The sequence below is a fragment of the Lissotriton helveticus genome, chromosome 5_1 (genome assembly GCF_964261635.1).
Source record: "Lissotriton helveticus chromosome 5_1, aLisHel1.1, whole genome shotgun sequence".
NCBI lineage: Eukaryota > Metazoa > Chordata > Amphibia > Caudata > Salamandridae > Lissotriton > Lissotriton helveticus.
This window is the reverse complement of record NC_136065.1, coordinates 1690214048-1690241215: the sequence shown is the minus strand read 5'-3', so window position 1 is coordinate 1690241215 and position 27168 is coordinate 1690214048. Positions and strand designations below refer to the sequence as shown.

Here is a 27168-nt window from a genome sequence, read left to right as displayed (position 1 = left end):
CTTGCCTCTGGCGCACCTCCAGCGCGCCAGTGGCACGACCGCCATTAAGAAGGGGAGGTGGGAGGGAGGAGCAGCTCGGAGGTGGGAGGCGGGGACGAATGGGGCTCGACGGGGGCGGGTCCGCAGGGACGCAGCGCCGGGGAAAGGAGATGGCTCAGGGGAGCCGAGGCGCTGGGGGGCAAGGGGTCACACAGAGCTGCAGAAAAGAGAGAAAAACAGGCGCAACAAGATCAAGGCAAAAGACAAGGTAAACACAGCAATTACAGTCCTACAAAAGTTTAGGCGCTTACCACTAGACACCAGGGATGACCAGCAGGAAGCGGCGGGGAGGGGGGACACGGGGACAGCTGGGTGTTGCTGTATGCGTGGGGAGTGATCCAGTGGCCAAAAAGGTCAAAGGTCGATCTAATAGATAGCAGTTGTAGAGGCAGTGCGTCAGGCCATTTCAAAGATGTGTAAGCCTGTATTTCAGCCAATTTCAATTTCAGGGTAGAGTTGTAACGTTCCACTAGTCCTGCTGATTGTGGGTGATAAGCAGCATGAAATTTCGGCTTAATTCCCAACCCTTTCATGAGATACTAAACAACTTGCCCAATAAAATGGGGTCCGTAGTCACTCCACAAAACTCGCCAAATGCCAAATCGGGGAAAGAACTGTATTATCTTTCGTAGAGTATGCCTCCACCAATTTACTAAAGTCACAAACCACTACCAAGACATACTTTAGGTTGTTACAATTGCAGGACCTCAAAAGGTGTAGTAGGTATTGCAAACCCTCCTGTTGGAGTTAGTGTTCCCTTTCAGGATTATACTGGAGACAGTTCAGACAGAACTGGACTATTTTCTTAGCCATACCGACAATCTCTGGATGATCCCATACTTGCATAAGTTGCTTTGCTATTGAGGATGCTCCAACATGTGCCGGCCCATGTGCCATGGGAATTATAAGGTGTAAATAGGCTGCGGGTAACTTCCATTTTGTAATTTCTTTATTCCTCCAACAGCCCTCATCGTCCAATGCTCCCTCCTTGGACCATTGGTCTAATTCATCAACAGAGGCAGATTGTTACATGTCCAGCACATCTTGCCTGGCATCATGCCAGTGTTCAGCCTGTGATTTAACCTCATACATAGATGTGGTATTTTGCTGCATTGCGCTCTCCCGAGCTGTGTTATCTGCAAAGGCATTGCCTGCTGCTATTTTATTGGTCCCTTTCTTGTGTGTGCTACATTTAACAATTGACACTTTCTTAGGATAGGTCAAGGCAGTAAGGAGATTATGTACTAATTCCCCATGCACGATTTGTGTCCCATGTGAAGTGAGAAAGCCTCTTTCTTTCCAAAGCTGGCCAAAACTATGTACCACACCAAAGGTGTTGGTTATCAGTTTAAATGTTAACAAGCAAATCTGTACTAATCTCACATGCTCTTGTCAGTGCTATGAACTCGGCTTTTTGAGCTGACTTCTGTGGGATACAAGCTGTCTCAACTACTGTCTGAAGTGTTGAAATTGCATGAGCAGCAGATGTAGTACCATCAGGCAACTTCAGGCAGGATCCATCAACCCACAATTCCCCATCAACGTTTGAAAGAGATGTATCTTGTAGGTCAACACAACCCTTTGTTTGTTCTTCAGTAAGGGATATATAGTCATGTAACTCTTGTGACTTGAGACTGAGTAGCTGGAAGGGGCAATAATGTAGCAGGATTCAGAGTAAAATATCTTTTCAAAGTGATATGAGGGGCCAAAAGTGTCAATTCATATCTTGTCAAACGGATACTAGTCAGATGCTGTGTTTTCGTTTGATTTAGCAAGGCATCGACTGAATGAGGTACTAACACAAACAATCTATGTGACAAGACTATTCCCTCACTCTGACATATAGACACAGCTGCTGCCGCCACCGCTAGAAAACAACCAGGCAGCGCGTGAGCAACTGGATCAAGGACAGCTGAGAAATATGCACAAGGACGTTGTTTATCACTGTGTGTCTGTGTTAAAACAGAGAGGGCACAACCTTCCCTCTCGTGTACATAGAGTGTGAAAGTCTTAGTGCATTCTGGAGTTCCTAATACTGGTGCAGAACAAAGAGCTTGACGTAGCTGTTGAAAGGCATTCTGACATTCAGTAGTCCATGGGAGAGGCATGGGAGTGTCTTTAGTCAAAAGGGCCAACAAAGGTTTAATATTATACGATTAGCTAGGGATCCACTGCCTACAAAAGGAAGTAAGGCCAATCAATGCACGGACGTCCTTCTGAGTACGGGGCACAGGAGTGTCTAAAATGGTCTGAATGTGATCTGGTGTGAGTGCACGTCCCTCCTTAGACAGGAGGTGACCTAAATAGGTAACTAGCTGTCTACAAAATTGCAATTTCTTCCAAGAGACTTTGTAATGATGAGAGGCAAGAAATGATAACAAGGACAGTGTTCCTTCTTTACACTGTTCACGGGTATCAGCAGCCAACAAGATGTCATCGACATATTGAATAAGAGACACCCTTTCCGGTACAGGAAAAGAATCAAGCTGCCTTTTCAATGCATGGCGATAAATGCTAGGACTCTCTGTATACCCTTGTGAAGTTCTACAGAATCTGTATGATCTATTATTCAAAGTGAAGCCGAACAAATAACGGCTGCCAGGATGAATAGGTATTGAAAAAAATGCATTTTTCAAATCAATGATACTAAATGTAGTGGCAGTAGGAGGAACCATAGTAAGAAGTGTTGTGATGTCAGAGACTACCGGTTATTGGGGCACCACAATTTTGTTAACCTCTCATAAATCAATAATTAATCTGTAAATTGTAGTATCAGTGTCTTATTTCAAAATAGGAAGGATAGGGCTTTTACAGGTATTATAAGGGACTTCTTCCACAACCCCCACCATGATCAAATCCTGAACAATATGCGTCAATGCTTCTCCGCCTTCCCGAGATATATCATATTGGGGCCGTTGAGGCAATGATTATTTATTTATTTATTTAAAGATTTCTAAAGCGCGTAGTCACCCAGGGGGTATCCCAGCGCTGAACCTATTACCACCAGTGGAAGATAGTCGGGAGTGGGAGGGATGGCTCAGGGAAAGAGTAGGGTTTTGAGGGCCTTCCTAAACCTTAGAAGGTTTGGTTCTGATCTGAGGCTCAGGGGGAGTGTGTTCCATTTTTTTCCCGTATTGACCGAAAAGCGATGCACCTTCCTTCACTTGAATATGTATTGGTAGGATAACCATTTGTCCCACATCGGTATCTGATGTAGCCCATAAAGTACTAGGTAAAGATGCCAGAGCAATATCTTCTTTAATGAGACAAGACCTCTCAACCATTGGATAGTTATCATTTAAGATAACACGCACACCTTCTAGAGAACAACGTATTGTAGCACGAAGATATTTGGGCATATCGATAACCACAATATTATCCGGCGTTTTAGGAGAAAGCAAAAATTGACATTCTGCAGTGCATTTATCAAGACTAATTTCAAGTGGCTGTGACAGTGGGTTAGATGCAGGTGTCCCATCGAATTCTATCAATGTTAACAACCAGAAACCGATCAGTAGAGCCCAAGACATTTGTATCAACATAAGGACCTTTCTGACCTACTGGGACCTCAACCGGTTCCTTACCCAATCCTAGACTATCTGTCGAATAATCTGACATTTGATATTGATTCCGTCTATCAAAAGTATTAGAATAAGTTGGCCCATGTTCAACTGCCTCAAACCTGGGACGATTTCCTATTCCTCCCCTTTGTCCTGAATTCCCTGGGCATCCTCTCATGCTTCCTCTATCCCGTTGATACTGCTGACCCCGCAAAAGGGGGCACTCAGAACGCCAATGTCCAATCTCTTTACAATAAGCACACTGATCAGAAGACAAAGTTGCTTGAGAGAAAGGGGGTACATCAGGGGTATATACTGCACAGTCGCCTCTACCACTACCTCTGAATGGTTGACCATATACTTGAGCCAACATAACTTTTGTCTTTAAACCCTTAACCTTCTTATCCTCTTTGACTTTTGCTTTAAATTCCTGACACTCATATTTGTGGGCCATAGTCAAAAGGGAGACTGGGGAAGACATAGTCCCCAAACTCTCACTGGCCTTGAGGCGACTAGCTATTTCAGGCAACGTTAGTGCCAAATTTGTTGATGAACAAATGCTTATCTGTATCATCTGAAAATGACTGCCCACTAAAGTCATGAAATGGCTCTTCAAATCGTGAAAAGAAATCAAACTGACTCATCCGCTTTCTGTTTACAAGACGCTAACGTTGTCCAATCTATTTTCTTAGTGGGCATGAGCGGGCATGAGAGTTTTTAACTTAGTCACAATAGCTTTTGGGAGATCTAATATCTCCTGTTGTTGTTTCTGAGCAGGTTCCCTAGCCGCATCAATTTCTTCTAAATGCACCCAAGTTCTCCACATATCAGGGGGCCAAATAAGTCCAAATAACATATCCATATCTGGCGGAATCATAGTGCAGAAGCGAATGGCTCCTTCCACTTCTTCATATAAAGCGGCAGGATTTTTCCGTGGGTCGGGCAAAGCAGCTTTAAGAGCCATAACATCCGCACTACTCCGAGGAGTATAGACCCAATTATAGACAAAATATCCCTTTGAATCTTCTGAATCTTTATTGGCACTTGTTCCCGCAGCTTCACCCATTGGTCTCACAGCAACTACAGTATCACTAAGGTCATTGTCTTTCCCTGAAACAACTTCTTTTGGCTCTGGGGTCTGAACTGTTTGCGCCATTTTAACTTTACTAACTGATTTTTGCTCTGCTTTTAAACATAGTGTATCATGTCTTAATTTAACTACTCGCCTAGGAAAGTTCCATCATTTAATTGTTTATAATCAGAATGAATATCCTTGTGCTCTAAGTTTTCAGAAATGATTCTAAAATCAAGTATTACTTCCCAGGTAAACTTCTCTACAAAATATAACTGCTCTAAATCCTTCCACTGCTGAACCTTTGCTACAAGATCTGGAGCAGAAGTAGACCCACAAGCTTCTTTGCGCGCAGTGGATCAGATATTGGCTTTTTCGTCAATAGTCAAAGTAGAGCGAGTCTGCCGCCCATCTTGCTTATCTAGGTCTTTATGGTATGAAGAAAGATGTTCTTCATCGGAAAGATCATCCTCAGGGGCAGAGGGAAACTTATACGGGGGCGGAGGTTGATCTAACAAGATGTAATCATCCTGAGGTTTATTAAGTATGGGAAAAATGGGGTGCCTAATAGGGTACTGGCCAGTTACCTCTAAACGACGCCCCTTCTCCTCTTTTACTTGTATTGCCATCATCTCTTTATTTTTGAATTCCAACGCATTCTGATATATTGTTCTACGCTGTTCTTTTTGCTATAGCTTCTTCTTTCCTCACTCTCTCTTGCACTTATTTCTCCCACATTCGTACACAATCAAACATATCTTGTCGACTTTTTTTCTTGAATAAACACTGCTCTAAATATTGAATCCTTTTAAAGTCAAATGACCCATTCACAGGCCATCATAAATCAGGATCCTTTTTCGTATATTTGTTCCAATGTGTACTTTACATTATGGAAGAAATACCGTATTTAATGACCATATGCCTATTGGGTGTCCCCTCTGGGGGAGCCGGCTGACTTCTGTCTAAATCCATTTTGGTACCTCCAAGACAGAAACACAGCCTAAGGAGTGTGCTGGAAACTGGCATGCTACCAAGTTTTTGTAAAATATAACTTTTCCAAAATATTCAAAAGTAAAGAACAATCTGGCCCTGCCCACAGACTGTCCCACTGGGCCAGGGAAACAATGTATTGTTGTACACAGACGGAACTCTACAGTGAATTGTTACCACCTAGGAATAGACCTAAAAAATGTTGGTCCTGCTTTATAGAGCATAGACAGGCGCAAAATGTATCTGGAGACGAAGGGGGGGACACGCAACGGCAGACACAGAGAGTGTAGTAGCTGAGGAGGCGATTGCAGGGGATACCATAGCAGATGACTCGAATTGAGGCTGGTTGGGTATATATGGTAACATATGGAAGGGCACACGGGAGGTGCTATGCTTACTAAGAGACTGTGGAGGGTAGATGGGCCTACACACAATCCGGAGGAGGCCACCAGAGTTTCTGCGTGACAGACGGCACGTTACTAAAGCATATGCTGACGATGGAATGTAAGAAAGCACGTGCACTTTGTTGACGATATGTACTTTTGATACTGCCTGTGAAGGTTGTTGTTTTTGCTTTTGTCTTTATCTTTTTGAAAATGCCAATAAACAGATTTAAAAAAATAAAAAAAAGTAAAGAACAATCTCCACATTACCTGCCTTTATCTTTTGCAAAAAATAAATCAACCAAACAAAACCCCGAATCTTGCCCAAACAAATCAAGAGCGCCGCTTCAGCGACCTTACCAAACAAGATTCTCCAACTTCCAACTGCCAATCTCTTGGTCGACCTAATGGTCACTGCAAAAATAACGCCAAAGGATACCTCAGGTGGGACAGGCCACCACCTGAAGGGTCAAATCGAGAAAACTGGAAAAATCACTTTGGCTGCAAAGACAAGGGTCTCCTCATGCAGGAAGTCTCCACAGCAAAATTCCACTCTTCCATCAAGACCACTCCTTTTGACGGCCGCGTCTCCGATGAGGCCCCACGAGTGGGGTGTCAAACTGTGGAAATGTGCCTTTTAAACAGGGGCGTAACAAAGGCCCCCGCATTGCGGGGGGGGGGGAGAGGGGGCCCGAGCTTGAGGTGCCCCCTCAGCACACAGTAGTCGCTGCATTGGTTTGACTGTACTCAAACAGCATTTGTTAAATAAAAGAACGTTTTTATAAACTGTAGACAGTTTAAAAAAACGTTCTTTTATTCAACAACTGCTATTTGAGTACAGTCAAACCAATGCAGCGACTACTGTGTGCTGAGGGGGCCCGACTGAAACTCAAAATCATGCAGTAGTTTGTGCCACCAGTAGTCAGAGCAGGGACGTAATCTATTTTTAATGTTACCCCGCTGCGCGCTTAAATCCAATGAAATAAATCAAATGCTGCGTAGCGCAGCTTCCTAGTCTTCAGCCTCAGGGTGGGAGGACAGAGCTAGTCTGGATTGATCATGCGCAGTGTAAACTGCAGGTGAGGTGGCGCAGGGGGCCGGGGGCACCGAGAGGCTGAGTGAAGCCAGAATTAAAGTTGCGTTTGTAGTTACAAGGCTCCTCCAGGCTAACTTCCACATGGGGTCATAAGGGAGGTGTGGCAGGAGGCAGAGCAGCTGCAGACACAAAGTTTAGAGGTCCTTTGGACTCCTAGGTGTGACGATGGGTGAATGCTCTTAACTGTCTGTCCTCGCTCCAGTACCTCTCCGGATAACATGGGAAACACTTGGCATGGTTTCAGTGTGCTGGTCTTGTGAGTGAACATGATTTAATTTCTTTTCATCTTAAAAAATGGCTTTCCTTTGTGTCCATTTTGCGCTCGTGTCTTGGTAATTTACATAATCCATCAGTACAGCCTGTCCTGCGCGCCCTCCACACCAGCTGCACGTGGATTGAGATCCCTCTTACACAACCCCTTCTTTCTCTCCGTCTCCCTTTCATCTCTAGAAGTGCCCGGTGTCTTTTCAATGCGACCTGACTTAGCGCAGAAGAACTGCTATAGTATAGAGCGTGATGGCATTTTCGAAATATTTGAATACATTAAGGGGCCAAGTTGCAAAATCAGGTAAACGTCAACAAACTACTTTCCTTCTACCAGCGTACCTTACATCTTTCTCGCTCTCATTTTATGAAACCTCCAATGTAGTTTGAATGTATCCTGCCCTCTCGCAGGCTCAGACTGACTGCCAGGACTCGCGTTTTGGTTTGTGCTAAATATTTCTTTCACTCCAGGGACCTCTGACTTGCAGAATTACGTCAATATCAGCAAACTGCTTTACCTCTGCCAGCGTATGTTTTTCAGCAAAGAAAAAACACAATTTCAGGATAAAATGCATAGTGATTTCTACAGGGATCGTCCTCTGTAGCAAGATTCAGTAAATAAAGGGATGTGGGGTCGGTTTCTGCTCCAATGTAGGCTATTAGCCTGTACAGCATTGGGCCACGAGGTCCCAGAATGAGACAATTTAACATTGTACTCCAGATCTTTGTGCCCCGATACACAAAGCGTGAGGTCAGGTCTAGGGGTGTAAATGATGAGTGGGAAGTGCTCTAAACCTCTGAACAGTAAGTGCTCAGCGTGTGCATTGGATCTCATAGATTAAGGCTTTTGCTTATTTCTGTTTTCAGCACTAAGGCTTAAAGATTTCATGATTTCAATCACCTGGAGGGCGAGTTCACCCAGGGACAGACACCTCTTAGAAATATAATGTCATGACTGTCAAGCAGCCCGCTCCATCTGAGACACCATCAATCAGTGCATGACAACACTTTGCATGTAGGGAGAGGTATGACCGGGTGTCTGACCGGAAACAACAAAACTACCCGCGCTGTTTGCTAATTGAATTGAACTAGCTGCAGCGTCATACGTCTTTTCAGAATACCCCTGTCGAAAATCAGGCAATAGTGAGAGAGGAGAGGGGACTTCGGATCCAAATACTCCAAAAAATACGTCCCTGTAACTATCAAGAGAAGTGCCCATGTCCCCTAGAGGTCATGACCCCCCACCCTTCGTTGTAGACAATCAGGCAATGCCCGTAAGCACCTCAAAGATGCATAACACATCACACAGCACAGTCACAGAGATGTGAATTTATGCAGATCTGGAGACTGCGGAAAAGCTTAACCATGCACTCAAGTACTGCCGTAATCAGTGTGTCAAGGGCCGGGTACAATGAAAAAATGGGTCCCCTGGCAACTGTTTAATTGTGAAATATAGCAATAATCCGGGTCCAGTGGGCCCTTTAGACCTTTGGACCCCGGTGTCACTGCACCTGCTACGCCCAATGAAAGCTCAACTCCAGCAAATATTTGTGAATTCTGTTTGGGGGGAGATACTGGGAGACGCCTATATTAGGATTTATGGATAGACACAAACATGAGAAAACACTGGGAGACACAAACAGTGGGAGATACAGACAAGGGAAGACCCTGAGAGACACTAACAGACACGGGGAAACACCTACCCTAGGATTCAGGGATAGCCACAGACAAGGGAAGACCCTGGAAAGACACGAACATTGAGAGGCAGATAAGGGAAGACTCTGGGAGACACAAACAGACACTGGGAGACACAGAGAAGGGAAGACCCTGGGAGACACAGACACTGTGAGACACCTGCACTAAGATTCATGGATAGACACAAACCTGGAAAAACACTGGGAGACACAAGCACTGGGAGACACAGACACTGGGACACTCGAATAGACACTGGGAGACACGAAGACTAAGAGATACAGACAAGGGAAGACACTGGAAGACTTAGACACTGGGAGATATAGACACTGGGAGACATAAACAGACACTGGGAGACACCTGCACTAGGATTCATGAATAGACACAAATATGGCAAAACACTGGGAGATACAGACAAGGGACGACCTTGAGAGGCACGAACACTGTGAGACACAAATAAGGAAAGACACTGGGAGACATGAACACTGAGAGACACAGATAAGGAAAGACACTGGGAGACATGAACACAGAGACACAGATAAGGGCAGACACTGGGAGACACAAACACTGGAAGACACTGGGAGACACAGAGAAGGGAAGACCCTGGGAGACACAAGCACTGGAAGACACAGACACTAGGAGACATAAACAGACACTGGGAGACACCGCAACTAGGATTCATGGATTGACACAAACATAGGAAAACATTGGGAGACACAGATAAGGGAAGACCCTGGGTCACCTTGATGCAAGAAGAAAGGGGGATTGTTTTACAGAAAATGCACAATTTTTTTGTATATTGCTGGACTGTGATTGCTTTATTATGCTCTTTGAAAGTATTTGCACTTTTTCCTTTGCTTTACCAACTACAGTTTGTATAGATTCTGTAATTAGGTACTTGCTGATATGGTTTGTTTTTATTCTATATTATGTGCTATTTATGGTGTTGATTACACTTGCTTGTAATACGTAGGCTTTAAATCTTGTAATTAGCATTGCTTACAATAGAAATATTAACTTCAAACTGAAAACATTCTGCATCAATGTTCTGAAACATCCAAGCAGTTGTTATCCTCTGCCTCTTGCTTGCCTGTTGTTGTCCTGCTCACTCATAAAGACATGATGGTAGAAATTGAAATTGCTTCCTCAGTTGACCCTCAGTTGACGTTATTATCTTGCATAAAGCTTGACAGTCATGCAGATAATTTGCGTTTATTTCTCGTGGAGTTGGCAGGATACTGTTTTATAGTTTGTGTACTCATTTATAGTGTCAGTCAAGTCTGTGAAATTGGTTAGACCTTCAAAGTTTCAAGTTTTATCCATCAATATAAATTCTAACTCAGACCCTTCATGTTTGCTCTTTGTTCTTCAGCAATAGGCAGTTCCTGAGACAAAAAAATTGCTCCTTGGCATTGCTCTGATTGCTGTCTCAGTTAAATAATCTACTCTTGGCAATCTTACAAACGGGGTATTTTATATGTTAAGAGTGTGTCCCACTTTCTTATTAGAACTTTGAACAAGACAATATAGAAGCATTTCATTAAATGTTGGAGGTTTCAAATCAAAATAGATCAGATTTGTGGGCTGTGGTGCTACGTGGTGGGCCGGGCGGCCTAGGAGGGGCCCCTCTATGTACTTCGCAAGGGGCTCCCTCAAGTTTTGTTACGCCACTGCTGTGGAAAGAGGTGTGAGTGCAGTGGCAGATGGCATGTATGGGGCAGGGACAAATGGGTGGGTGCACGCACAGCAAACAAAACAAAATACAGAAATTTAAATTCTTACCGAATCCAGGCGACACATCATCCTCGTCGCTCCAGACCTCCTCTAATGAGACTGCAGTGCAAGCCCCAACAAACTCCCTTGACCAATCCTGGCGCCTCTCACATGCTGCCACATTCTGTTAACCAGCATGAGAGCAGCGCCAGGATTGGAGAGACAAGCCTCTTTCACCGCTCCCCAGCGCACTGGAGGTCTGCACTTGCTCTCAACCCAGCTGTCTTAAGAAAGCTGGGTTGAAAGGTTAAAGTGCACATGTCTGGCTAGCCAGCGCAAGATGGCTGGCCAAAGAGACATGCACACTTTAAACAGTGCTTAGGCAGCTCTGTCCACCACTCCTCCCTATTGCCACTCAGCAAGGTCTGCCCCATCCTGACACTCAATTCAGGCCGATGAAAAATAAAATGGTAATAAATTACCATTTTATTTTTCATCTCTGTTGTTTTGGGGCATTTAAGTGGTGCGACACACCTCCGCTTCAATGGAAGTGCTGCCCCTGTACGTGTCCTCTGGGTAGTCTTTGTCCTGCGTTCAAACTTCTCTTGGACGGTCTGTTTCTCGATATCAGAGCCATCTGAGAACGGATTTTGGGACGTGTTGTAGGGGAAGCTTGATTGTCCACAATCAATAACGGTATAAATAAAAGATATTTATTATCTTGTACAGAGATAAGCTGGTGTCCCTTTCCAAGCTAGCAGGCAACTGCCCTTCCAAGCTAGGACAAAGAACACCCCTACAAAACCGTTCTAAATAGAATGACAGACTTAAAGGGAGAGCACCAATTCAGAATACAACATATCCTCTTCCCTTCATTCCGTAAAGTAAAGTAAGATAAAAACAAAACAAAAGGAAAAGGAACAATAGAGACATAAAAAAAACAATTAAACATCACCACAATAATAATCTTGAAGATAAGAAGGTGGTCTTCTGCTCCTTCTGTTTGAGAAAACAAACTCGTTTCCATTACTCGTGCTTCTATCAGTTACATCCATTCCCCTCACACTGGAACCCCCACAATATCCAACCACATGTCTTTTGTACAATGCTACCCTTCTGAGATTCCAATGTTCACCATTGTGCAAAGTTACAAACCTATTATGAACTGACTTTACTCTAAAAGGTCCCCTAAATTTTGATAAGCCACCCGTAATTCTTCCAGGTTTTACTTTGACTAAATCATTTACTTTTATAGTGTTCCCTCCCTCTTGGGCTACAACATCGCTAGACTTTGCACTCTCTTCCATACTCGCCAAGTTAAAGCACTCCTTCATCCAGGCAGGCATTAACTTGGTACTTGCCGAACGCCCTCTCATCACATTAAATGGAATTTTCCCAGTCACATGACTCTCAGTGGTGCGGTACGCCCACACTAAATCATCAACCATATTCCTGACCACACCGCCACTGCTAATAGCCATCTGAATCGCCCCCCTTCACCATCCTGTTCGCTTTCTCAACCATTCCGTTCCCCTGTGGGTTGTATAAATATGTTCTGATGTATACAATCCCACAATCACTCAAAAACCTCACCATCTCATCAGAGGTTAACTGAGTCCCATTATCAGTTATCAATTTAATCGGATAACCCTCCTCTCTGAATATCTCCTTCAACAAAATAATGGTAGACCTTGTTGTTATCTCTCTGCCAAAGTTCACAATCAGCCATTTAGAAGTTACATCCACTGACACCAATGCAAACTTCAACTCACTACTCAGGCCATTAAACGGCCCAATAAAGTCCATGCACAGAGAGTGCCAAGGGGATTTTGGATCAACAATAGACCCATGAGAAGCTGGACTGCCCACCTTCAGCCTTTTCTCAGATTCTAAACAATCCACACATCTCTCGACCCAATCAGAAACATTAGTATCTATAGCTGGCCACCAAAAATATTCTCTCAACCTTGTCTTGGTAAGAGATTGACCTAAATGGCCTTCGTGCGCCAATTTGAATAGCAAAAATCTTAAATCATCTTTGTCCAAAACAGAGAACTCATCTAAAACCTTCCCAAACGGTCTAACTGCAACTTCGAGAGTGCTTTCACGCCTTGCACCCTTAACTATCAAATCTCTAACTTTATGTAATACCTCATCTTTTGCCATACCCTCATTCCACTGTTCTCTACTAATTGCTCCCGAGCAAAATTCTACTACATCCCCAACAGAAGCAACCGAGCCCTCATACAAAAATGACTCTACTCCAGATTGATCCACCTCATTCCAAGGCAACGGAAGTCTAGACAGCCCATCAGCTTGATTATTCTTCCAGCCTGGGATATAATCAACCCTATATAGAAATTCCTGTAGCCTCGCTGCTAATCTTGCCAACCTCGCTGATCCTTTGCCTGCACCACCCGGTGACAATATCTTAACCAGGGGTTTATGATCAGTCTCCAACCTGAAATGCTTCCCCCATAGATACATTCTTAAGTATTCACAACCCCAAGCTGCAGCGAGTGCCTCCCTCTCAATAATGGAATAATTCCTCTCAGAACTAGCGAGGGATCTACATGCAAAAGCCACCGTTTTGGAACCAGTGACATGCACTTGTGCAAGTACTGCACCCAAACCTACCGCACTCGCGTCCACAGTCAAAATAGACTCTAAAGCTGTATCAAAAGGTGTTAAAATCCCTGCTCCACAAATCTCCTCCTTTATTCCTAGAAACACACTCTCTTCCTCTTCACCCCACCTAAACCTACAACCTTTCCTGAGTAACACTCTTATCTTTTCCGTCTTGTCTGCAACATTACGCACAAATTTTGCGTAATATTCGATAAGACCAAGAAAACATCTCAACTGGTCTCTGTCAACTGGTGATGGTGCTTTACGTATAGACTCCAACAAATCACGCTTAGGCTTAACTCCCTCAGCCGACAAGGTGTAACCCAAATACTCTACTTCTTCCACTGCAAACTTACATTTCTCCTTCTTCAAGGTCAAACCAGCATACTCCATTTTCTCTAACACTTACTTCAGAATCAAATCATGTTCTTCTTTGTCTTTCCCAAATAACAATACATCATCCTGAAAGTAGACAACATTCCTTATCCCACCTAGAACTGACCCCATCATGCGCTGAAAGACCCCAGCAGCCGAAGCCAACCCGAACGGCATGCGAGTAAACTGAAAGACTCCCTCACTTGTAATAAATGCCGTCAATGGTTTTGATTCATCATGAAGTTTGATTTGATGATACGCACTGCGTACATCTAATTTCATGAAAATCCTTCCCCCTTTCAACAGCAAGACCAATTTGTTAATATTGGGAAGGGGAAAATTGTCTACAATAATATTCCTATTCAAACTGCGCAAATCAACACAGAATCTGTACTTGCCGTCCGATTTCATCGTAATCACAACTGGCGAAATCCAGCTTGATGTCTCAATCTGCTCGATCACTCCTTGCTCTAACATCTCGCTCAACAATTTCTTAACTTCTGCTCTGGCTATTATGGGAACCTTCCTGACTTTATGTTGCACAGGGATTGCATCAGGCTTGAGCATAATCTTATGCACATACCCCTTTAACTCCCCAATCTCCCCCTTAAACAATTCAGCCATTCCATCAACTATGGATTCTGTCGTCACTTCATCCACAACCATGACTTGATCTTTTGCTCTTGGATTGATTATGATGTGTAAGTCGTACTGATGACCCCAACCTAAAATTGGCGGTCCCGACTGTGCCACATACACTTTCCCTTTAACAGATCTGTTCTTAAATAATATATCCGAAATCATATAACCAATCATGTCAATCTTCTCCCCTTGATATCCACTTGGATTAATATCCTTAGGTTCCAATTCTACATTCGGCCAATTCTCTTTAAACAAACACTCAGGTATGATTGTCCAGAATGACCCTGAATCTACCATCAAGACAGTCTCTACACCATCAATGAAAAAAAATTGCTTTTGGTCTGACCTTTCTACCCGACTCCTTATCAGATTCTTCATCAGACACACACAAAATTTTCTTTGCACCTTCAACTCCAGTACTCACACTAGCACACACACACCCTTTCCTCTTGAATCGCAGCTACTTTCCCTTTACTACTAAATTTACACATCTTACTGAAATGACCTCGCGTACCACACTTCCTGCATTCCTTATCTAAAGCAAAGCATTTCCGGTAATCTGCGGTATGATAAGTACTCCCGCATCTTGTGCACATTTTGTCTCTATTTCTATACTGATCTGATCCATATGAATTGAAATTGGACGTTCTTCCTACACCTTTCTCAGTCTTCTCATACCCTTTTTTACTACCAACTGCTGCAACACCTTCAACATGCTCCACACACGAAACTGACTCTTTCAAGTCCTCCTTACGTTCCATTTCTTTCATACAAGCACTCGACTCTTCCACAACTTTCGCAATCTCTACTGCATCTTGTAATGACGGATTCTTCACAGCCCACAATTTCTCCTGTATCTTCTTATTCTTGCACTGTACTATGAGCTGGTCTCGTATCATCTCGTCTCTGATGTTTCCAAAATTGCACTTTAGAGACAACTCTCTCAGCCGTGCAACAGATTGGTCAACAGTCTCCTCCTGCTTCTGTGGTTGAGTATAAAACTTGTCTCTTGCCATCACAATATTCACTTCCTTTGAATATTGCTTCTTTAAACGTTCCTTAGCTTCTGTGTAAACATTAGGAATAACTCTTCCATCTGCATTAGTACCTTGAGGTAAAAATTTAAATGCGTGCTGTCCTTCCTTCCCTAAAGTGCTTAATAACAAAGCTCTTTTCCTTATGGCACTGAAATCCTTGCCATCTACAGCTTCTATATAATTTTCGAAAATCTCAATCCATTCCTCCCATTCAATTGGAGGATCACCACTATCTTGTAAAAACGGTGGTGGTAACACTACATTATGATTTTTCATATTCCAAAGTTTACTCACTCTTTTTTTTTTTAAATAGCTCTGTTAGTCAATGTTCGAAATAAACAAAAACAGTAACTCAGCTTCGCCACTTCCAAATTCACTCTCCCACCTTTCTTAAGGAAGTTTGTTATACTCCTGTTTATTTAAAAAAAAAATAATAAAGATGTGACGCTTTACCAATAATGTTCTTTGTTATTCCGATTCAGTTTGTTGTTATTCCGATTCCGTTTGTTGTTAATATGAGGCGTTTTCCTTTTAATAAGCAAACAAGTTGTGCACTTCGTCTTAATCACGAAGAAAATTACGTTGCTGGGTAACGCTAAGAAAGTATCCAAGATGGCTGCCACACGCTGGTACGTCACTACGTTAACTTTCCTTAATGAATTTTTAGTCCTTCGACTATCTTGCCACCAAAAGCATCACATCATAAGCGGCCACAAATGCAAAGGCAGAATCCTCTTCTCGCGGCTCAAGACAGAATCTCCTGCTCGCGCTGGCCTCAACATTACTTGGTGAGTTTACTTATAAATATTCAAATGTCGCTTACAGATTTTAAAGTAGTTGAGATACATCTAACATTTTTTTTTGAAGTAAAAAGAATAAAACTCACACAAGTCTTTAACGGTGCTTCCTTCAGGTCCTTATCGATGTTTCCTTACTTCGTACTGTAAAGCGGCTTTGAGATACTTTCCTTAACGTTGGAATAGTAATTAATTCTTTGATCTTTATCAATCCTTGCACCAAAATCAAATTGGTATTTCTTCTTCACGGATAAACACTCCGTACGGTTCCTTTTCTTCAAAAAGAGTAAACTTGCTTTTGACTAGATTCAAGTATTAATCCTTCGAATTTTCCACGCGTGGTTCTCCACCAGCTAAATTCTTCTTCAATCTCTGTACTTCTGCTAGAGGTTTATCGCCATCTGTTGTAGGGGAAGCTTGATTGTCCACAATCAATAAAGGTATAAATAAAAGATATTTATTATCTTGTACAGAGATAAGCTGGTGTCCCTTGCCAAGCTAGCAGGCAACTGCCCTTCCAAGCTAGGACAAGGAACACCCCTACAAAACAGTTCTAAATAGAATGACAGACTTAAAGGGAGAGCACCAATTCAGAATACAACATATCCTCTTCCCTTCATTCCGTAAAGTAAAGTAAGATAAAAACAAAACAAAAGGAAAAGGAACAATAGAGACATAAAAAAAACAATTAAACATCACCACAATAATAATCTTGAAGATAAGAAGGTGGTCTTCTGCTCCTTCTGTTTGAGAAAACAAACTCGTTTCCATTACTCGTGCTTCTATCAGTTACATCCATTCCCCTCACACTGGAACCCCCACAATATCCAACCACATGTCTTTTGTACAATGCTACCCTTCTGAGATTCCAATGTTCACCATTGTGCAAAGTTACAAACCTATTATGAACTGACTTTACTCTAAAAGGTCCCCTAAATTTTGATAAGCCACCCGTAATTCTTCCAGGTTTTACTTTGACTAAATCATTCACTTTTATAGTGTTCCCTCCCTCTTGGGCTACAACATCGCTAGACTTTGCACTCTCTTCCATACTCGCCAAGTTAAAGCACTCCTTCATCCAGGCAGGCATCTAATCTAGTTCTAAATAGAATGACAGACTTAAAGGGAGAGCACCAATTCAGAATACAACAGGACGCTCCTTTGCTTGCCCTGGCAGCATCTCCGGCAGGCCCTCTCTCACCAGATAATGCCCCTCATGGACTTCTCAAACAACCTGGTTTTCAGAAAACCCCTCAAGTCCAGGTTGCGTTCGCAACAAAAGGGAGGATGAATTTCCTCTATGGAAAATCGTGTCTTTGGAGCCGATCAAGGTTGCAACTCAACTATCCCGGAACTCAAGATGAACGTTTGAACCAGATAGCGGAACAAAAAACTATAGTTGAGAGGGAGACTTTATTCTGGTGCACTGTGGGTTTCAGGGAAGAGTCACAAGATATGTTGAGACCAAACATTTCTTTGAAGAAAAATAACTTGCAAACGTTTGTGCCCAACACTAGATGGCAGAAGTGTGAACAGCATGTGCCTCCCAACAAGACGCAATTCATTTTTCTTGAATATATTTTTGTTTTGGTTAACTGCAGCATAATTAGCACATGCCGATTCGGATCAATCCATGACTATTGAAACATTATAGATCTACTGTTCAATAAGCAAGGACTAGGGTAAATAAATATTAGGTAGGCCTCTCCGTATGTCACAAGGACAGTCCTGATGAGACCAGTATATTAAAGATAGGGCCGAAATGTCAACGACAGATTCTGATCCACTCACTAAGGAGATTCATTAGAATATTGGAGGATTCACATGCACTTTTTCTAAATATGCAACCTCATATGTATCAGTGATTTTATTTAGTTATACTTGCACCAGGTAAGAGCATTGCAATGCCTACACTATGAATAATGTTGTTTGTAGTACTCGCTTTTGAAAATTGAAACCTATTTCAAACATAAGAGAGTCCTACTCCTACCTAGTATTTATTTACTGTATTTCTTGCTTACTGAAATGTTGATGTATAAGGCTTGAACAGTCATGGATTCAGTTGAATCTGCACGAGAGAGTGATGGGTAGCTGATATTCAGAAGGAATCCCAATTAATCTTAGTTGCTCACCCTGGTCCCTAGCTGATATAAGAGTTTGTCATTGTTTATATATACAAACTAGCATAATTAACACATGAAACTCTGAGAAAAGTGTTGCTGCTTTAGCCAAGCAATCTAGCACAGAAATTTAGAACATGCGCTTCTCATGGCCCAAACGGTTCAATCAGAAAATAGGGTACCCCTTTAATGCTTGACAAGGACAAGCTATAGCATTCTGTGTGCCTCCCACCATCTGACAGAGTCTAATTGGAGTACCTCTTTTACGAGTCACTTTCCGCTGATTTGACTAAAATGTGCAGTGGACCTCATTTTCACCAAGAAGTCACACCATACCCTCCCTGCCCTCAGTGCAAATCAGGAGCTGTTCATTGCCAATTTTGTTTGCACATATTGTTATTCATGTTCTGTATTGTGCCCTCACCTCCTCGTACAGCTCTTGACAGGCACCGAGGGAATCTTGGATAGGGGTTTCATGGTCAGGCATGTGCAAATATAGGAGATCCACGCTGGAGGTCTGCAAGCGCTTTAGAGAGGTCTCGAACTGTGAACGCACACTCTCCGGCTTCAACGTCTTTCCATCCAATGGATTCACCTTGGTTGCTATTTTCACTAAAAAACGAACAAGAAATAACAGGGATTATTTGCACTGTGTTGTAATTGGCAAAATCCAACCGGGGTATAATACAGGTGGGAGAGCCACTCACAAAAATAAAAAACTTTACTCAAGACATGGGTAGCAAAAATAATTGTGTGAATGCACCCTGCAGTAGGCTTCATGTTAAAGGTTGCATCATCAACTCAATTGAATATTCAGTTTCATTTGTAACCTGGGAAAAGCTTCTGAACAAGACCAAAACGTGAAGCATGGCTACCCCGAAACCAGTCCCAGGATGCTCGTTTTCCAGTCCACAGAAGACCTAGCCTGGCAGTTTGGGCTGGACTGTTCCCTTGGGGACCAGGGTCAAGGCTGATATGCATATGTATGGTTCCAAACTGGGGTGGCATAGTGAGCAAACAAATTATGGATTTAACTCAGATCTGTGACGGGGGTGAATGCTTGATAATGTTCAGCATTCTGTCTGTCATCTTTTTGTGTTGCTACAGCATGAATTAGAAACACTTTGCTGTGTTTTAAACTACGCAATCACAGTCAAGACACCTAATTCTTCTAATCTAGGAGGGAGATTACCTATTTTGGGCCAACACTTTATCTGCAGGGTCTTAAATGAATCATAGTTTTCCCTTCTACTTCTCACACGACTCCGGTGGAAAGTAAGAAGAGTGGCAAATCTTTTGTTTTCTTCACATCAATCTTCCACTTTGAAGATGTTAAATGTTGCCATGCCTGATGTAAGGGTCTCAAATCAGTGGAACAGCGAAGAAATGTAAAAGTTAAACCAACCTCAACCTTCACAATAGTAACAGTAATAATATAAAACATTTTACAAAGAACCTCATACTACTCTTACATAATTTCTAACTGCTGTAATTAACAGGTGTTATCGTAACCCAAGTTAATGGTGCTCAATTGGCAAAGGGACCAAAGGACTCAGTAGCATTACATGGCTGCGCTGCAAAAGGAATATTTATTCCACTACCAAACTTATGTATGGGTTCTACATTTTCGGAACACTAAATTTATTTTGAGTAGCAACAGTCCAAGAACTTAAAATAAGGAGTGAGTAGTCTGATCGAATTACTGGAATCTGAAACATGTATTTATTTATTTTTTATTTATCTGAAAAGTTTTATAAAGCGCTAACATGACCCTTGCGGGTATCAAAGCGCTGTACAAAGAGGTGAAAGCATGAATAAACTCAGTACAATGGAGGTCAACACTGTCAAAACAACAAGGAGTAAACAATCAGGGTCAGGGACTGGGTAGTTGGCCCACTAGTTGCGTTTCAGACGAGCCATAGAGTACAAAGGAATTCCCCTAACATTCAGCAGAACAATCATAAAGTGACTCGGGACAACATAGTAAAATAAATGACAAATCTGTAGTCTGCCTAGCTAGTATAGTTTCAGAGGTGCCATGGCATAAAATAACAGTTTACCAAACTTGCATAAAATAAATCGAGAACAACATGTTAGAAAAATTGTCAAATCTGTAACAGGGTGACTTTAGAAAGAGAACCAGTTGATGCAGTTAATGTTCACATAGGCAAAACCATTTGGCCCGTTTCTTGAAAGACGCAGTCAAAGGATTGGCTCTAATCTCAATAGGAAGAGTGTTCCAAATTCTAGGAGCAAGACCTGAGAAGGTACGTTTGTACGAACTTGTCTTTTTGAATTTGGGAGGTTTCAAGAGTAGGGTAGATGTACTTCTTAAGTTCCGACCCAGCCAGAAAGAACAAGCTTGTTCACCAGATAGGCAGGAGTGTTGTAATGCAAAGATTTATGCGTAAGGCAAGCTACTTTAAAACGTATCCTCGCTTCAATAGACAGCCAGTTAAGTTGAAAAAGGTCAGGTGTAATGTGAATGTGTTGTTTAGAACCTGCGATGAGCCTGGCCGATGCATTGAGAGTGGCCCGAGAGGGGCCAAGCTTGCTTTAGGAAGCTCTGCAAGGGTCACCAGACCATATTCCAGTTGGGAGATCATCAGGGATTGTACCGCAGGCCGAATGTCTTCAGGTGGAAGGAAAGGCTTGATTTTCTTAAGGGTGTTGAGATGAAAGTTGGCACCCCTAATAGTAGCACTGATGTGAGCTTGCATATTAAGGTATTTGTCCAGGGTAATGCCTAACGATTTAGCGGAGTCAACCACGTGAGGGGTGCAGCTTAGGGCTGTGAGTTGTTTCAGCCAGTCCAAGGTAGGTGTAGAGTGGTTGTGGGGGGCAAGCAGCAGGAATTCAGTTTTGAGAGTATTCTACGAAAGATGGTTCTGGGCTAACCATTGCTGAGTTTGCGAGAGAGCCTCATTTAAAGTTTTAAAGTCTTCTAGAGAGGAGATTTTCAAGTAAAGATGTGCGTCATCCGCGTACATGTGGTAATGAAAATTAGAATGGTTCAGAATGATAGAAAGTGGTTCCATAAGAAGGCTGAAGAGCGTGAGTGAGAGTGCAGATCCTTGCGGAACTCCAATCCTGACCGGTGTACTGGATGCAAGGGAATAGTTGAGTTTAATCTTTTGTCTGCAGTTCTGTAAGAAAGAGGCAAACCACTTTAGGACCAGGCCAGAGAGACCCATCCTATGTTGAAGAAGATTAATCACGTTTTAATGTTTGATGGTGTTGAAAGCAGAGGACAGGTCAAGAAGGATCAGAAGACAAGGGACATTTTTATCAAGGGATTTCAGGGCGTCATCCACAATGTGAGTTAGTGCAGTTTCAGTACTATACCCTGCTCTGACACCGGAGTGATAGAGGGCAAGTAGTTGAAACTTTTCCATATGATTGCAGAGCTGCTTGTGGACGCATTACTCGAGCAGTTTGGCTACAGTCATGATGCTGGTGATAGGCCAGAAGTTATTAGGTTCAAATAAATCAGTGTTGGTGTGGAAAATTAGTGCGTTTTGGTGAACATTATCTGCGCCATCTTGCCTCTTCCCCTGATGCCACACTTTTGTCGTGCGCGCCCGCCATTTTAAGATGCCCCGATCAGAACCAACCCTTTTGCATGCCGCTGGCCCCTGACATAGCCCTTTGCCTTCGCTAAGCCTGCCCGCTGACCACCCCCCTGCTTGCACCTGCCTGGAGTCATAAACCCCTCTTCGGCGCTGCTCTGCCCCCGGCCCTCATCCTGTTCCCAGCGCGACACCTCCCTGCTTTCCTTTCATGATCTCCGGCCCTTAGATGCAAAACCCCCTTTTTCCCCGTGTGCCCGTTTTGTCCTCCCCGTTCCCAAGCCGACACCCAGCTCTGCCGATACCACCCTCGCCCCTCCCCGTACAATAGAAAGCTTCCCCCCATCAAAGAAATCCCCGGGTTGATCAAAGCCCCCACCCCATGAGATCCAATCAAACCCCCCACATTCTGTGACTCGGCGGATTATCCAGCTGCGCGATGCTCATCACCTGTTGTGATTAGGGTGGGGATTTCAACTGTAAATGTGTGTGGGAACGGGCCCCAAAGGGGGATTCCGGGTATGTCTTTCCGTATATCAAAGCTTTGTCACATATATGTAAACTGCAATAAAACCATAAAACACTGTATATAAGGGGCCAGGCCTCAAACGTAAGTTAGAGCACCTCTGAACGATACCTTCTGTCCGTTTCGTTGTGTTCTCCTCCGGAGAGAATAAAAACCTTGTTTCCTGCCTTCCAGTCTCCAGCGCCTGCCTCTTCATTGATTTAAATAACTAGAGGGTCACAGAGGCAATACCGCCGGGCAAATATCGATTGTCCCCGACCCGATTGAAACTGTTTTTACAATTGGCGTCCCAAGCGTGGGGCCCATCAGCGACTCGTGGATCCAGTGGGAGAGGTCCCGACGACAGAGTGAACGACTGCAACGATCGGGAGAGCTCTTGCCCAATAGACCCTCGTCTGGCAGCCGATCATCCGAACTTCACTAGTTCCGAACAGACCTCTCTCGAGTGATCTACGGTCCTGACTGGGAACCATCAGGAGTGCCGTGAGAAATACGAGAAAAAGAGGACGATCGGGCGCTGGATTCGGAAGACAAGAAACTGTCCACATGGTCCGGGTAAGGTCGTGTTGCCACGACAAATTGCGAAAGAATTTGTTTTGATTGATTGTCAAAAAATACTAGTATTGCCTTGTTTATTTTTATTTAGAGATTCACTGTCTGCAAACGGAGAAGCAACAGGCTCTCTCTCCCTTTGCAAGCAGTGGAGGATAAGTAGGGTAGCAGCCGTGCTTGTTCTTTTTCTCCCCCACTCAATAATTGCTTGAAACTGAACTGTTGTTCACAAACTATTGTTTCCTGGAGATTCTCTGTCTGCAAGCAGGGAAGAGACCATCCTTTTTGCGGATAGTGAAAAGGGTAGGTGACGCAGATCTTTGCGGTCCTACTCATTCTCCCCATTGTTATTTTGTTGGTCTATTGGTTTTTTTTGGGATCCATGAGGTATTCACTGCCTGCAAACAACGTAGAATAGAAATATTCTGTCTAGTCTTTGCACCTAGTGATAAGATAGGCAGTGCTGACTTTTTAGTCCCTCGTTACGAGCCGTCATGTCTGTCTTCTCCCCATTGATAAATAGCCTGTTTTGCCCGGACCGGGTGTTAGAGGTGGACCATATGGCTCCACTAGAAGGCACCCCTAATAAGGACATGTTCATAAACTATGGGTTAGTTACCATAGCTTATAATAAATTATGGCACAGGTATACCGAAGATAGCCAAGACAAACAGTGGCCACTGGCAGGATCCTTCGACCTTGATAAAATAGAAACGTTAGAAATAGCCCTTCGAAATAATAAGACGACGCCAATTATGCTCGACAGTCTCGGTATGTGGCGCAGAGAGGCTACGAAACGACAGAGAAAAGACGAGGATAAACCAAGTAGGGAAATATACCGACAGGACAACCCCAGGACACCGCTACCCACAACTTACCCCCCGACACTATACCAAGGACGACCAGACTTAGGGTCAGACCAATGCGCTTTTTGTAGGTATGTCGGACACTGGAAAGCCCAATGCCCGACTCTACTGAGCGTGAGTAGGAGCAGAGGACCGACAGGAACGACAGACCGACAGTACGAGAAAAGGCGCGAGACAGAGAAGAACCCGACTTACATAGACAGGCCAGACAGAACCACCACGTTTGATTATGCCCGATGGCACAGATTTCGCCAGGAAAATCTCAGCGGCATGATCAAGTTCTCCTAGGTCGGGCAATGTCAAGACGGGAACCCAGCCTCGTTTAAAAACTTACAGACGGAAAGAGATAATTATGACCAATAACTGTTTTTATATTTGTCTTGGGTCTTTGTATGTCGTACTTGTACTGTCCCCCGTCTGAGTTCGTGTGTATGTAATGTACAAATCTGCGTCATCCCTTTTACACGTGTTTCCGTGTTACTCGACCCCTGTTAGCAGAAACTTAGCATAAAAGCAACCTGGAAAGAAAGAAATGATAAAACAAAATCCGTAGAACATTAATAAACTTGAACTTTTAATTTAACACAACAAACAAGGAATAATAACGATAAACTGTAGAAAATGAAAGTCAAACAGAACATTCGCCCCCCCCCCATTCTGGAACCTTCCAAAATAGGGTAGGGTTACGGCTACGCCCAACCAACGGCAACCCATATAAGGCGAGCCCCGCCGCCAACTCTTGGTCAGGAAATCTTAACGTATGGGGGAGCCGGAGAAGAGGCGGGAGCCCGCAGCCTGGGCATTTGCAGGTAGTCCCGCCACATGTCTCTTTGGCCGGCCGCAACGGGCCTGGAAAGACTAAGGTAGTCCCGCCACATGTCAAGAGGAGAGCGAGGCACCTCTTCCTTTTCTCTTCCGTCACGGCCGCAGCAGTCCTGGACGGCGGGATGTCCTGCACGTACCTCCACAGCAATTTGTCCAAGTTGGGCTGGGAGGGAGAGGCGACGCGGACGAGCCTCTCCCACCTCCACCGGTAGGAGGTTTCCCAGCCCGGCGCCGAACACCCCCAGTCAGGCGATGGTGCCCATACTTCCACAGCACCGGACACACCATGGTGGCACCCCAGTACTTGCGCAGCACCGAACACACAATGGTGGCACCCCAGTATTTGCGCAGCACCGAACGTACAATGGTGACGCTCGGGAAACACCGGATGTGGAGAGGCCTTCATGCGGGGCGATGAAAAGGAGCGGCATGGAGTGCACCGGGAGAAGGAGACGATGTGAACGAGCCTCCCTCGCCCCCCCCCGGTGGGGGCATCACAGCTGCACCCCAGCTGAACGTCCCGCTCTCACAAAACAGGGACCTCTTCCCTTCACTCCAAAGGGTCTCTTCCATTCTTGCAAACTCGACGAGAGTGGCCCCTGTAGGGCCTCAAAAATGGCGTCTGGATCCGCTGGAAGGCGGGCCCCGGCCACTAGAGTAACTTTGGCCAGCCATACAACTCGAACATTTGTCCCATGGAGCACGAGCCCCCATCTCCGACAGCATCTCCGCAGCCTTGAAGATCATGCAAAGGTCCCCGGCGGAGCCTTCGGCCTTAGCAGGTTTCCGGTAAGGGACGGCTGCTTCGATCGCCAACGAAACAAACATGACATTGCCACACCTTCTGTTAGCGTGAATTCTAGAACTGCCGAAAAGGACTCTGGTCCAAACTGCCAGTAATGGAAACATTTCCCCCTGATGCTGCTTCCGGACTGTGCCGGCCCCGCCCAAAATGGCGCTGGTATCAATCGGAACTTACGAACACCTCGTGGTGTTCCTTCGCACTAATATAAACTTGATGTTCTGAGATTTTTTTGTGATCCTTTGTACACTTGGCTAGAAAAGACAAGGAGAGCTCACTCGACGAACTGTATGAAAAGATCCCCGTTACAAACGTTGATTACGAATATACAATGTATTATATTTTTATAACTGATATAAACCTCATTTACGATACATGCGTACGGTATGTATATAGGAAATCTGATTACAACTGTTATGATTATGTTTCTAAATTATGAAAATATATGCCCCCGAACCCCCAGCCAATTAATAGACGTTTTAGTCTCTCACAAATGAATGAATAAAACTTTCCGATGTTTTTTACTGTCGCAAACGACGCCCCCCCACTGTACGCACTTTAGCCATTGCCACGACCGACCAAATACGACCACACCCTCCTAATCCATATGCTGAAATGAATTTGCAAATTAAAGTCTTTTAAACTATGGACGGGTATTGCATGTTTTATTTTAAAACAATATGGGATGGGTAGGAAAGTTCTTTTTCTGTGCACCCTACTCTGCTCTCTCTTTAAGGTTAAAGGAAGATGGTTGCCCGGCCTTGGAGGACGGATCGGATCGACAACCCGACGCTCCGCATTAAAAGTACGCGACTGACTCATGAACTCTCGCGTAGAGGAAGACCGTGACTTCCAAGGATGGGTAAAACGAATGGTGTAAATGAGGGAATGTAAAAGGAGGGTGAAATGAAATAATGTAAATATTGTAAAGTACAACGTTCCGAAGTAGCAGGGACCCAAGAACCGAAGAACTTTAGAACGCCACGGCGTCGAAAGAGGTTTAAGGATCCCGATAGTAAGAGATATCCTTTGACTAGATACCTCGCACTAGGCACCTCTGGTTTCCTTTTTATATTTCCCCGCACACGCCCTACATGAACACACTACCCCCCCTCGACTCCGAAAACCATATCCCCGGGGACCCTGCCCCAAGGAGGAAAAGACGAGTAAGAGGTAAGTAAAGGACTTATGAATCCATGTATTTGAATGCGCGCGAATGCTGTCTCCCCCACCCCCCCTCTTTTCCTCCCTCTGCAGGTTACGTCAGAAATTACAGCCGAGGTGTGGCGAAGATCTGAGACCTTGCCATGTCCAAATACACGAAACGGACTAGCGCCGCAGGGTAGTGCCCAAGCACGCCTGCAAACTACTCACGTATCGAGCAAGCCCGAAAAATTAGCACAACCTGATAAAAAGTGACCACCCTTAAACCAGACCGGAAGAATGAACCCATGTCACGTATGATGCGAAACTGTGAGGGAATGTGTGTGACTGAAGCATTGATCCAACTGGTCAAAGGACCGAGAATGCGAGAAAGTGCGACAAAATGGTACCTCCTTTTTTCTTCTTTCCTTTTCCCAAAGCACGTCCCCTCTACCCTGTCTAATGCTCAAACTGCAT

General features: G+C 44.0%; 1 protein-coding gene across 1 annotated transcript in view; it reads right to left on the bottom strand.

Annotated features, from left to right (window-relative positions):
• The window catches only part of LOC144755735 (aflatoxin B1 aldehyde reductase member 2-like), a 364367-nt gene that overhangs the window by 197641 nt on the left and 139558 nt on the right, over nt 1-27168 (bottom strand). The window contains exon 2 of the mRNA XM_078644934.1: nt 18833-19020. Coding sequence (XP_078501060.1) covers nt 18833-19020 — 188 coding nt within the window. The remainder of the gene's footprint in view (nt 1-18832; nt 19021-27168) is intronic.